The sequence below is a fragment of the Elaeis guineensis genome, chromosome 12, assembly GCF_000442705.2.
Source record: "Elaeis guineensis isolate ETL-2024a chromosome 12, EG11, whole genome shotgun sequence".
Classification (NCBI taxonomy): Eukaryota; Viridiplantae; Streptophyta; class Magnoliopsida; order Arecales; family Arecaceae; genus Elaeis; species Elaeis guineensis.
Genome location: NC_026004.2, coordinates 77676590 through 77690203, shown reverse-complemented (window position 1 = coordinate 77690203; position 13614 = coordinate 77676590). Strand labels below are relative to the sequence as shown.

General features: G+C 37.4%; 1 protein-coding gene across 8 annotated transcripts in view; it reads left to right on the top strand.

The window, feature by feature from the left end:
- The window catches only part of LOC105054691 (uncharacterized), a 111038-nt gene that overhangs the window by 16028 nt on the left and 81396 nt on the right, over positions 1-13614 (top strand). For 6 of the 8 annotated variants that reach the window (XR_012135743.1, XM_073246349.1, XM_073246343.1 and 3 more), the window contains exons 5-6: positions 803-965; positions 1044-1196. The exons of 1 other annotated variant lie outside the window; for it this stretch is intronic. Coding sequence is in view for 6 of the 7 variants with exons in the window: in XM_073246349.1 (XP_073102450.1) it covers positions 803-965; positions 1044-1196 (316 nt within the window). In the remaining variant the exon portion in view is untranslated. The remainder of the gene's footprint in view (positions 1-802; positions 966-1043; positions 1197-13614) is intronic. One more of the 8 variants, XM_073246346.1, reaches the window with a different exon arrangement.

Below are 13614 nucleotides of genomic sequence, written 5' to 3'. Positions count from 1 at the left end.
AATATAAATTATATAACATCCAAGTAACAGTTGTAATCCATATCTCAAAATACATGGACTCTCTCTTTGTTTGCTTGCTACAGCTAGATGGTTGTCGAGCTGCCCGAATCCTTGCTAAACATTTTCTTCTATATGGAAAAAATTCCATGTTATATGACATCAATTATTTACACGAGTTGGCAAAGTTGACAAAGTTAACTCACTTCTTCCAAACATAGGGCGATGACTCCTAGATCTGGCTCCATCTTATCAATACCATTGCATAGGGCAGCCATAATCTCCTCATCCATATCTATGCTAGGGACGATGTACTGCAACTTGGGGTTTAGATTGTAGATTGTCAATATAGTTTGCAATTGATTTAGACATTTAGTATATATAACAATTGTACTCAAAAGTCAAACACACAATAATATATGATGAATAGGTATATGAGCAAAATTACTTGCTAGATACAACTCCTTACCCATGTGATAATCCCATCTTTGGTCCATGATGTTGGCTATCATAGAGAAGTGATGAACAATAGAAATTACCAAGAAGCTCATTGTGTTTTTGTTTAAACTTGGTATGCCTCGAGTTGTGAAGTAAAAGTTACATTCTACTGTTTCTCATGTATGTTCACCTAGCAATGTTTCAAAACTTGTGAACTTAGTCGTACCACAAGAGATGCATTTCACTAATTTCCTTTTAAATTTTATCTTGGGATAACTATAATGAAAATGTTGAAGTTTGTATTATATTCTTCTCCCTCTGGTTTCTCCTCGCACTTCCAAATTTGATTAGATACCTTGGCTTTTAGGAAGCTATGGAGATCCTGGTTGCTTGCTCTGCAATGACTGCAGTGAAAGAAGTACAGTCGGAAGAATGTGAATCAACAGATAGCAGCTGGTCTGGATGGAAACGTAGTGGCATCATTGGTGCAGCTGCACTTACTGGAGGAACGTTGTTGGCAATTTCTGGAGGTAACAAATTCATCAGTTTGAAAGAAAGATCGAAATTTCCATACATTTCGATTTAGTCCTCCTTCTCATTTAGAACAGGTCTAGCTGCTCCAGCAATTGCTTCAGGATTTAGTGCTCTAGCTCCCACACTGGGAACCTTGGTCCCTGCTATTGGAGCAAGTGGCTTTGCTGCAGCAGTGAGTGCTGCAGGATCAGCTGCTGGTTCTATGGCTGTTGCAGCATCCTTTGGAGGTGAACTTCTATGGATCTTAAATTTTTTTACATTAGGCAACCACAAATTTTAAAAGCACAAAAACCATAGAGGGAACAAGCTTGAGTATATTCTTACATTATTTTTAAATCATTCCTTTTCTTTTGTGCTGCTGCAATTCAAGCAAGACTTTATAAGGTTCTTTCCTGCAAATTACATTTGGCGCACATGGCTGTTTATTGCTTGCCACAATATTGGTTTGGTGTCTTCTCTCACTTTTCTCTCTTTTTTTCTCCAAAGAAAGATGTGGCTGTTCCACATTGTTTAGTTTCACTAAAAGTAAAAGAAACAAGCTCCTGGAATTTTAAGGAAACAGAAACAACCCAACAGCAAGAACAAAAGTAGAAGTCCCCCAAAAATATAAACCAATTCATAACATGACCAAGGAAACAACATCGAAGCAAAAAGAATGGGAAAACCATATTAAGAGTAACTACAAGGTTCTCATTATTTGGCATGTCCAAAGGATTATCACTGTTACTCTTGGGTAACATTTTTATAAGTGCTTGTGCTTTTATTTTCTTCTCCAATTGAGTACCTACTGGCCACTGGCCTTTGAGATAGAAGAAACTTCATTGAAGAACCTAAGTCTCATCGAGTCAGCACACTTGGTTTAAGAAAAATTCTAGAGTTCTGTTCCTTTGAAACAGCTGAAACAAAGTAGTAAATGCACCATCCTGCACTTGTAAGACATCTTTCTTGATATTCCTTTCGTCTTGAAGAGGTCCAACCTGATGTCAGAGAACTTGGTCCTCTCACAAATTTGAAGCACTCCTTGAGCCACCTAAAAGCATCCTAACAAAATGCAGTTTATAAAAAAATGGTCTCCTTTTCGGTGAAAGAGAAACATGGATGTCTCACTTGCATCCAATTCCTCTTTAGAAAATTAATTTTAGCCAAAATTTTGCACAAAGTGAGCAAATAAGATGCTTTCACCATGAGAGGAGCAATAGAATTCCAAATTTTATTCAAAAAGCCCCCTAAAACTCCACCACAATTTAACAATCTATAGAAAGAGTGCATGGTAAAGACACCACTGCATTCCCATATCCATAGGCATTTGTCCATAGCATTTACGACTTAAAATCCTTGAAGAATCTGCTTTAAACTGTCTGGTTCATTTGTGATCCCAGCCAATAATTCTTCTGAATTTCAAATCTCAGCTATTGTGGTGCCACTTTGAAGCCATTATATATTCTCTTTCCCAGGCAACAGAAAGGGAATTGTGAACTAGGTAAGATGACTCCATACTCTAGTACCAGTCATCATTGCCATTGTTGATGCCATTGTTCACTTCATCGCCATCATCATTGCCATTGTTGACTGCACCACCATCATCATCATCACCTACAGAAGCAAGTATCTTATGATGTCACCATATATTAATCTTGATCCAATCATTAAAGGTCATCATATTGAAACATTTGAGCAATCAATAGGTTCATCTCCAGAGTGGGTGCTTATAAGTTGATCTTTTTTTGGTTTATAAAAAATTCAGAATGAGTGATTTCTACAAGATTGGTTGTTTAGCTGTTTTCCATAAAACTTGTTTTGCCCACATTGACATCACAATAGTCCAAAAATGAGTTTTATCAAAACCCAGATCTCCTGCTTTTTCTCATAAAACCTGTTTTCTATCAAGAATCATATTTTCCAATTATCTGTTTTAGAAAATGCACAAGCAACCAAATGGCCATTGCATGTGTTTGTATAATATATATTTTGCATGTATATATTACATTGCTCCCTCTGTTGACACATCATAAGGATGGAATAACCCTATTCCATCAGCCCAAAAGGCTGCTTGGCAGGATAAGAGAGCGAATAAGGGGTTATACCCTCACTTATTCCCCACCCAAACACAGCCCTAGGCCCCTAGTTTTCCATCCATCCTTCACAAGTGTATGATGGTAAGAGTTAGTTTGACATAGGCATATCATTTGGTGCATTTGACCATCTTACCAAAGTTATCAATTCAAGCAGTTTTTCATGTTTTATTTGCTTTCGAAGTGTATCCTTGAGATTTGCCTTCTTTTGGTTTTCCTTCCATTGTACTCTACCATCTACTCATCACTATGGATGAGCCTGTCCATTAATTGTGTTCTCAGCAAAACAATACCTTCCCCTTTGGTTCATTGATTCCCACACTGCCCCATTCTAACCATAATGACACTCACAAACTTAAAGCTTTATATCCTAAACCCAAGCCCTAACTCTAAAGCTCTATCCCAAAAGCAAACTCTGACCTTGACCAAGAATTGAATTAGGTCAGTCTTTGGAGGATTAAGACCACACTCAGGGTGAGTTTGACTAGAAACTAGGGTTTTGCTATTGGGTTTGTAGCTTGAAAGTAGTCAACAAACTTGGTTTGTAATGATAAGCTGGACTCATCAATCCTCTTTTAAACTTGAAGGGAATTAGAGTTGTTTAGCCAAATAATAAAAGTCAATAATTTTATATAAATTTCTGAAAATGGTTGCAAGGAATTTAAAACTAAGCTAGTATAAATACTTAATATCTCATTAAGCCCTTGACCAAAGTAGAATCACATGAGTTGCCACTCAGGATTCTTGAGCCTTCACTGATGATGTACCAACTTCAATGTGGGCCTCGTTTAGAGACACATCAGAAGAAAAGCTTTGGAGTTGCAAAAATGGGTTGCTATGAAGTTGCATCATAGTGAGGATGGAGTCAAACCATGGAAAAAGAACACTCAAAGCTCCAAACCTTCATTAATCTATATCAAAAGTGGAGTATATAGGTCCCTTGCTCGGGACTGTGGGAGTCAAATTATTTGAATCTTGAGGTGTGACTATCATAGTTGGTTAATGTAGATGCAAAAATAAGAATGAAATCAAACCAATTCTTAAGGAAATTGAATGATCGAACAAAGATTATCTCGAAGTCTATCACAAACCATAGGCTTCAAATAAGGTCAAGCCATATATTGATGTTATACCTTAAATTGTTACACTTTAAACACTAGTTGTTGTAGGACATTTCTGCTTCAATGATCACTACTCCTAACAATTTATTCCAAAAGCTAATTCCTTGTATCCTCAGAATTCACTGTCCAATTAGTTTAAAAAAGATAATAATAGTGGAAGTGAGCTAGACAGCTCATTAAGTAACTTACCATGGTTAATAGAATGAACTGAAAACAATTGACTTAAAAAATACAGTAAATAAATCAAATCATTTCTCAAAAGGTTCAAGAAAAAGGTTCGATTAAATGCTATCATACTACTACAAAACTCATGGGTGTCTGATAAGAAATGAAATATGGCAAATAGACCAAAACACAATTGTGGAAAATAATCCAGGTTTTCATGCATTATCACATGTTGTTATGAAGGTTTATTTATAATATTGAGGCCACTCACAACATCCTTATTGCTAATACAATTAGGGTCACTCATATCCTTCCTAGGCCTCATTTATACTGAATGGATATCATGACTTGTATCGGTTAGCTACTAACTGGTGTTAAATGTATGTTCTAGAAGCTAGTTGTTGGCTGACACATTGTTCATTCTATGACATAAATTTATACTTAAACTATTGATTTAATCAATGAAAGGATATTTTTTTTTCATTCAAGTGTTGTGTCTTTGAATCATCTTTGAAATTAAAATTACAATATATATTCTCAAGTATTAAAAATTAGAGGCATGTATCATTAATTCCTGAATTGCTCCCGATCACAGGATAGTCATGGGGACGGTAATCAATCCAGATAGATTGGCGCACGGTTTGCTTCTTTTTGAATAGATGAGTCTTTAATCTACGGTGTAGAGATATTGAGCGGCAAGTGTGGGTAGTTGTTAGAGAATAACTAGTACTGAGCATGACCATACGAGAGATCACATGGATTTCTATCTAATCGTCAGTGATCATCTCGATGCTATAGTTGTATGATTGATTTTTTGACTTGCGGTATCACAGTTACTCACAGTAAGACTGCTGTAGTTTGACTATACATAAGCATTCACTCAATTATGAATTTTTATAATAGATGTTAACTTCAGTTGGTTGAGCTGTGGGAGCAATGTGTGTATTTAGATGGAATCTATCGATCTTGATAGAAAGTAGTCCTATGAGATTTGAGAAGTTGAGTCTACAAAATCTATGGCTATAGTAGTGTGATTAATGGAAAAGAGTTTTCATTTGAAATCACTATTGGATTTGAGCTGATCGAATCTATCATATGGCTGATAATGAGGTTTGACGATTTATCCATGATTTGTCATCTAGTCAGGACGCATAATAGAGGGACTGTATTACACATTAGCTACACCTAGAGATTCTATTTCGGTTTTGTTGGGTTGCCACTATATATTGCTAGATGTCACTGGTGGATTGTGAGAGCTCAATAGGATCGTTCTGGATCAATGATTCTTGTCGAGTTAGAGTAAAATTGTTCCGATCCATCGAAAGGGATTTTAATGATATCTATGATAGAGATCATGATATGTCTCACTAACAGACAGAATTGAATCTATGGGGCCACACGATAAAGGAAAAAAATTTGGATTAGTTAAAATTAGGCTTATGAAGCACCAATTTATATGGATTTAGAGAAATCCTATTGGGTTCATGTTAATCTTGCTAGCACCTGGGTGAATCCAATTTCTCTTGTGATTTGTTTGCTTATATGATAAGTTTAGCCAATTTCTATACTTGATTTGAACCTAATTGAATTTGATTTAATGGCCTCCAATGGTTGGATGCTTAATTTATGGTTTGGATTAAATCAAGAAAGAATTTCTTGATTTTATTCATCTTGATTTGATCAAAAACTCTTGAAGTAAGTTTATGAAACCATGTAGACTGATTTGAGAGCATTTAATTGGGTCTCATATGATGGGACGTCTAGCCATTTGGTGTCTAAGCCATTTGGTGTCTAAGCCATTTAAGCTGAGTAATTGAAACCAATAAGCCATTTGGTGTCTAAGACAAATCTCGATTGGTGGTTTTTAATTGAGAGGCTACTCACCTAGACAATTTAGCCTACGACGAGTTAATGGCGTACCCTCCCATCGATTTTGCTTGACCAATTGGATGATTGGGCTCATTAGTTGCTAAGATGTTTTGGTTTAGTTCATGCTAATTAGATCGGTCATGTGATGACTGATTAGATGAGACCTGATCTAAACCTCCTCAATCAATATTAAGCCTTATGGTCTTCCACCGTTGTAGAAGTGTGGGCGTGGTACTGGCGTTGATTATTCTCGACTGGTTATAGTGGTTCAGTTGCATCGAGAACACGCAACCATTCTACTAGCAAAGAGTTGCTCCAGGATGAAGATGGGGTTGGACCTAATATGTGTTATCTGAGGGATTCAATGATAGCTTCACACCTACTTATGAACGGTGGATATGGCTTAACTAAGGAGTGGGACAATATGTGTTATCTGAACTCACATGACTTAGAGACTGAGTCGCTGCAATATGTTTAGAGAAGCATCTAGATAAAGAGTTGCTCACACATCAGTGTGCGTCACCAATAACTATTAGGTGAGATGCACGGCATCGGTGGGACTGCAGCACTCATTAAAAATTTTGCATTGATCGCGTCGGATTTTTATTTTTTCATTCGAGGAGTATCGAAATCCAAAAAAATAGGAGTATTTTTGCATCTAAAAGTTTCTAGAGCAAATATAATTTTAAGTATAAATGTCTAACTAGAAACTCTACTCTCGCAGATAAATAATATTGGCCTCTAACTCATTAGCTCGCATCCTTGAAACCAACTGTCTGACTGGCACAAATTTTAAGAATTGGCTTAGAAACTTTAGGATAATTCAGACATCCGAGAAGATTGGGTATGTACTTGATCAGGACACTCCAGTCTTACCAGTCCGTCCTACGGTGGAGCAAAGAGCTGCTCTAGATAAGTAGACGAATGATGACCTTAGGATAAAGTGCTATATGCTGGCTTTCATGTCAAACGAATTACCGAGTTAGCATGAGCACATGCCCACTGTCTGTGCCATGATCACTCACTTGCAAGAGTTGAAAGATGAACAGAGCCGGACTGCGCACTTCGAATTGTTCAAGCGGTTGTTCAATATGAAGATGCGCAAGGGACAGTCAATCCACGATCATTGTCATACAATGATCAAGGATCTTGAGGAGTTTAAGAAGCTCGAGCTTACTATGCAGAGGGAGTTAAAGGTGGATTTGATCCTCCTATCCCTGACTAGTTCGTTTGGACAGTTTATTGTAAACTATCATATGAACAAATTGAACTGCAACTTATCCGAATTAGTCAATATGTTGGTCATTACTGAGGGTACCTTGAAAAGTTTAAGGGGCTCTGTTCTTACTGTTGAGCGGGCACCTTCCAAGAAAAAGTCTAAAGGAAAGAAAAAGAATAGGCTTGCAAAGAAGTAAAAAGAGAGTAAACCTAAGAAGGACACTCCGAAGAAAGCTATGGAGAAGGAAAAGTGTTTTCACTGCAACTTCGACAGCCATTGGAGGAAAAACTGTCCGTCTTATCTGGAGAGCCTAAAGATGAAAAAGGATGAACAACCTTTTGAAGGTATGCTCATATTAGAATCTAATCTAATGGTTTTTTCTAGTTCTAGTTGGATATTAGACTTTGGTTCTAGTACTCATATATGTACTTCGATGCAGGGTCTAATAGGAAGTAGGAGGTTGAGGTAAGGTGATATAATTTTTCGGATCGGTAATGGAGCAAAAGTTACTGCAGAAGCCGTTGGATCGGTAATGACGATTTATCATTAGGCTTTAGATTAGATTTAAAAGATTGTTGTTTTGTTACTGTAGCTAGCCAAAATTTGATTTCGATCTCCGTACTAGCACAAGATGGACTTGTTTTTCAATTTAATAAAGATATTGTTCCATTTATTTATGAAATAAATTGGTTGCATCTGGCCTTTTGATTGACAGTCTTTGTCACTTGCATATTAATGCTAATATGAACCTAAACGAGTAAGTAATGAATGCCATAGGCCAAAAGAGATCCAGAGATGAGTTTAACCATAAGTACTTGTGGCACCATAGGCTTGGTCATATTGGAGGTGATAGGATAAACAGACTGAAAAAGGATGGGATCCTAGACTTGGTTAAATCTGAGTCAATTTCGGTCTGTAAATCATGCCTTCGAGGAAAAATGGCTAGGTTACCCTTTGTGGGATTATGAAAAAGGGCCACTAAGTTACTAGCCCTAATACACACTGACGTATGTAGTCCATTTGATGTACAGGTCAGGGATGGTTATAGCTATTTTATTACCTTCATTGATGATCTGTCACGGTACAGGTATGTGTTTCTCATGAAACACAAGTCTAAATTCTTTGAAAGGTTCAGAGAATTCAGGCATGAGGTAGAGAAGCAAATAGGTAAACTCATCCAAGTCCTTCGATCTGATCGAAGAGGAAAATACTTAAGTGTTGAATTTTGAGAATATCTTAAGAAGAACGGCATAGTCTCTCAATGGACTCCTCTTGGCATGTCTCAACTCAATGGGGTATCCAAAAGAAGAAATAGGATTCTATTGGATATGGTCCAATCCATTATGAGCTTCACTGATTTATCCTTATTTATTTGAGGACACGTCTTATCACGATGCATATTTTAAATAGGGTTCCTTCTAAATCCGTTCTTACCACATCATATGAGATATGGCGCGGTAAGAAGCCGAGTCTGAGTTATTTTAAGATTTGAGGATGTCCAGCCTATGTCAAGAGGCAGAAAGCTGACAAGTTAGAGGATAGATCTGTTGTAGCTCGATTTATAGGGTATCCCAAGGAATTCATGGGATACTACTTTTACTTTTCACATGATCACAATGTGATTGTGAGTCGTAATGCCACATTCCTAAAAAAACAGTTTATCCAGGATGGTGGCAGTTCCTCTTCGATCGAGAATGTCTGGATAGGCCTCAAGTGCCTACTTGTGGGCAATGCTCCTAGTAACCCAATCTCCCGTTTGGCTTTTTCTGGGAGTCAGATGCTTCTTCTATTCTTTTCCCTGACGCAGCTGGGCCATCCTGGACGCGAGAGGCATCTTTCCTTAATTGGGTGGTTCACGCGCGCGACGAGACTGTCTATGAAGAGCAATGAGCTATAGATCCTCAAGAATCCATCCATGATGAGTCCGTAGTTAATGTTTCACTTCTACCTCGTAGATCAGGTAGAATCTCTTATCCTCCTAAAAGATACATGGGTATGTTGAAAGAGGATGTAGAGGAAGCGTTCTTTATGGAAGATGGGAGTCATGGTGATGATTCTAGTACTTTTGATGAGACGATGTCTGACATCGATTTCGAGAAATAGTTAGATGCAATGAAGTCAGAAATTAACTCAATGCACTCGAACCAGGTATGGACCTTAGTGGATCCGCCTGAGGAAATTGTTCTCATTGAATATAAATAAATCTACAAAAAAAAAATAGGTGCCGATGGTAAGGTAGAGACCTATAAGGTAAGGCTGATGGTGAAGAGTTATAGTCAGTGCGAAGGCATTGACTATCATGATACTTTTTTATCTGTAGTCATGTTGAAATCTATTCGCACATTACTTGCTGTTGCAGCTTACTATGATTATGAAATCTGATAGATGGATGTGAAAACTGCTTTTCTGAATGGATATCTTGAGGAAAATATCTATATGGAGCAATCTTTAGATTTCACGTCCAATGATAGTGATCACTGAGTCTGCAAGCTGCAAAGATCCATTTATGGATTAAAGCAGGCTTCTTGGAATTGGAATCTTCATTTCGATGATGCGATTAAATCGTTTGGTTTCATAAAAAACAAAGAGGAATCTTGTATTTATAAAAGGGTCAGTGGGAGTGTACTTATCTTCCTCGTACTGTATATGGATGATATCCTCTTTATTGGGAATGATATTCCCATGTTGACCTCGGTCAAAACTTGGTTGTCTAAAGAATTCTCCATAAAAGACCTAGGGGAAGTATCCTATATCCTTGGGACAAAGGTCTATAGAGATCGATCTAGAATGATGCTTGGCCTGTCACAAAAGTTGTATATAGAGAAAGTGCTGAAGCGGTTCAGTATGGAAAACTTCAAAAGGGGTTTACTATCCTTTAGGTATGGTATTCGACTCTCCTAGATGATGTGTCTTATCACTTCTGAGGATATCGAGCGCATGAGTAGGATCCCTTGTGCTTCGGCGATAGGGAGCCTCATGTACGCTATGCTATATATTCGACTTGATATTGCACTTGCTGTGAGTGTCACAAACAGGTATCAATCGAATCTAGGCGATCAGCACTGGATAGCTGTGAAGAACATCCTCAAGTACTTATGAAGGACTAAGGATTTATTCTTAATCTTTGGAAGAGCATCTGAGCTGTGGATTGAGGGTTATACAAATTTGGACTTCATGTCGGATCCTGATGATAGAAAATCTACATTGGAGTATGTGTTCATTTGCAATGGTGGTGCAGTCAATTGGAAGTGTTCCAAGTAGAGCATCATCGCAGATTCGACCACAGAGGTTGAGTATGCCACTGCTTCGGATGCTGCAAAAGAAGGTTTTTAGTTCAAAAAGTTTGCCGCTGAACTTGGTACAATGACCTCGGATGTCATACCACTGTACTGCGATAATAATGGAGCCATAGCACTTACTAAGTTATCGCGGTCTCATAAAAATTCAAACACATTGTGAGGTAGTTTCATATCATACGCGATTATCTCGAGAAGCAATATGTCGAGGTGCGAAGAGTAGACTCCGCGGATAACGTGGTAGATCCACTAACAAAGTAGTTAAGCCAGCCCAAAATGGAAACTCACCTTGAGAAGATGGGGCTGAGATTAATGGTCAGTTGGCTTTAGTCCAAGTGAGAGATTGTTAGTTGTATGTTCTAGAAGTCAATTATTGGTTGACACATTGTTCAGTCTATGACACAAATTTGTACTTAAACTATGGATTTAATCAATGAAAAGATAAGTTTATTTTTTCCATTCAAGTGTTATGTGTTCTTGAATCATCCTTGAAATTGATGTTACGATACATATTCTCAAGTGTTGAGAATTAGAGGCATGTATGATCAATTCTTAAATTATTCTCGGTCATAGGGTAGTCATGGGGATGGTGATCAATCCAGATAGGCTGGTATACGGTTCACTTCTTTCGAGATAAATGAGTCTCTAATCTATAGTGTAGAGACACTGAGCGTTAAGTGTGGTAGTTGTTAGAGAATTAGTACTGAGCGTGACCATATGAGAGATCACATGAATTTCTATCCAATCTTCAATCATCATCTCGATGTTGTAGTTATGTGATTGGTCTTTTGACCTGTAGTGTCATAGTTGCTCACAGTAAGATTGTTGTAGTTTGACTACACATAAGCATTCACTTAATTATTAGTTTTTATAGTGGATGTTGGCTTTAGTTAGTTGAGCTGTGGGAGCAATGTGTGTATCTAGATGGGATCTATCGACTTTAATAGAGAGTAGTCTTATGAGATTTGAGAAGCTGAGTTCAGAAGTCTATGGCCATAGCAGCGTGATTAATGAAAAAGTGTTTTCATTTGAAATCATTATTGGACTTGAACTGATCGGATCTATCATATGATTGATGATGAGGTTTGACGATTTATCCATGACCTGCCATTTAGTCGGAACTCACGATAGAGGAACTGTATTACACATTAACTACACTTAGAGGTTCTATTTCAATTCTGCTGGATTGCCACTACATATTGCTAAATGTTACTGATGGATTATGAGAGCTCAATAGGATCATTCTGGATCAATGATCCTTATCGATTTAGAGTGAAATTGTTTCGACCCACTGAAAGGGGTTTCAGTGATACCTATGATAGAGATCATGGTATGTCTCACTATCAGACTGATTTGAACCTAATGGGTCACCCATTAAAAGGAAAAGACTTGGATTGGTTAAAATTGGGCTTATGAAGCACCAATTTATATGGATTTAGAGAAATCCTATTAGGTTCATGTTAACTTTGCTAGCACCTGGGTGAACTCGATTTCTCTTGTGGTTGGTTTGCTTATATGATAAGCTTTAGTCAATTTCTACACTTGATTTAAACCTAATTGAATTTGATTCAATGGCTTCCAATGGTTGGATGCTTAATTTATGGCTTGGATTAAATCAAGAAAGAGTTTTTTAATTTTATTCATCTTGATTTGATTAAGAATCCTTGAAGTGAATTTATGAAATCATGTGGGCTGATTTGAGAGCATTTAATTGGGTCCCATATGATGGGATGCCTAGCAATGGATGTGGGCGTGGGTCAAGGATGGGTGGCGGCTCTTTTACTTGGTTCAAGAGGTTTTAAGTTAGAACTTCTAATATGATTAGGAGGAGGGATCTTAATTTGATTAAGACATCCTTATATTGTCTATTTAAAGGATCCTAGCTCTATCTTTCATTATAATCACTTATTCTCTCATCCTTGCTGCCACCCTTACTGTGCCCAACACCTCCCTCCTCTTCCTCTCTCTAGCCTATGTCCTCTCTCTCTCTAGGCATCCTCTCTTGGATCTAGGAGAGAGGTGGGTGGCATCCTCTTTCTTGGTGTCAAGGGTTGGCGCCAAGGCTCTTGGTTTCTTCTTCTTTCTCTTAAGTTTGTTGGGAGTTTGTTACAACCAATTCTTGATAGTAGTTCTTCTTGATTAGTTGAGGGATCAAGAAAGGTTCTTGGCTTCTTCAAGAATCAAAAAGAAAGATCAAAAAGGGTTCTAGGGTTGATCCCTATCCAGGCTTGGTTCAAGCCTATTCAGGCTTTGAGTTCAAGTAAATTGTATTAAGAAGAGCCTATCCAGGTCGGCCCTATGGATACCCGTAGAGGCAGGACACTTGTGCTGCTAATTCAGAACCTGCTCAACTCCAGATCCAGGGATTGAATTGGATTCAGCTCCTATTATAGGTTTGAAGCAAAGAGAAAGTGATTTAGGTGTGTGAATTGATCATATGCTTTTCTTTATTAATGCTAAAATCATTTTATGTTAATTTCAGCATATGAACTAGATCCATAGGTGCTTTCATATGATGAATGTATGCTTAGATTAAAATTATTTTAATCTGATTTTTCGCTGCATTTTGGATTTAGAAAAAATTTTGAAATCCACATGCACTAGCACTTATAGAAATTCCAACAACTGGTAGTATGCTAAAACTTGGAATGGTTAGGCATGCCAGTTCTGAATCGCCATGCAATTTTTTTAATATATTTTTTCAAAGTTTTTGATATTTAACAAAGTTTTATAAGATTTTGAGTGATTTAAACATTAATTTGATGTTTTTTGAGGTGTTTTAATGTTCTTTAATGTGTTGTTTCTCTTTTCATGCATTTACTTATAAAATGACTATAATTTCAATGATAAATGTAATTAAATTTTCTATCCATTGGCCTCCCGAACTTGCAAGCTTGTTGAGC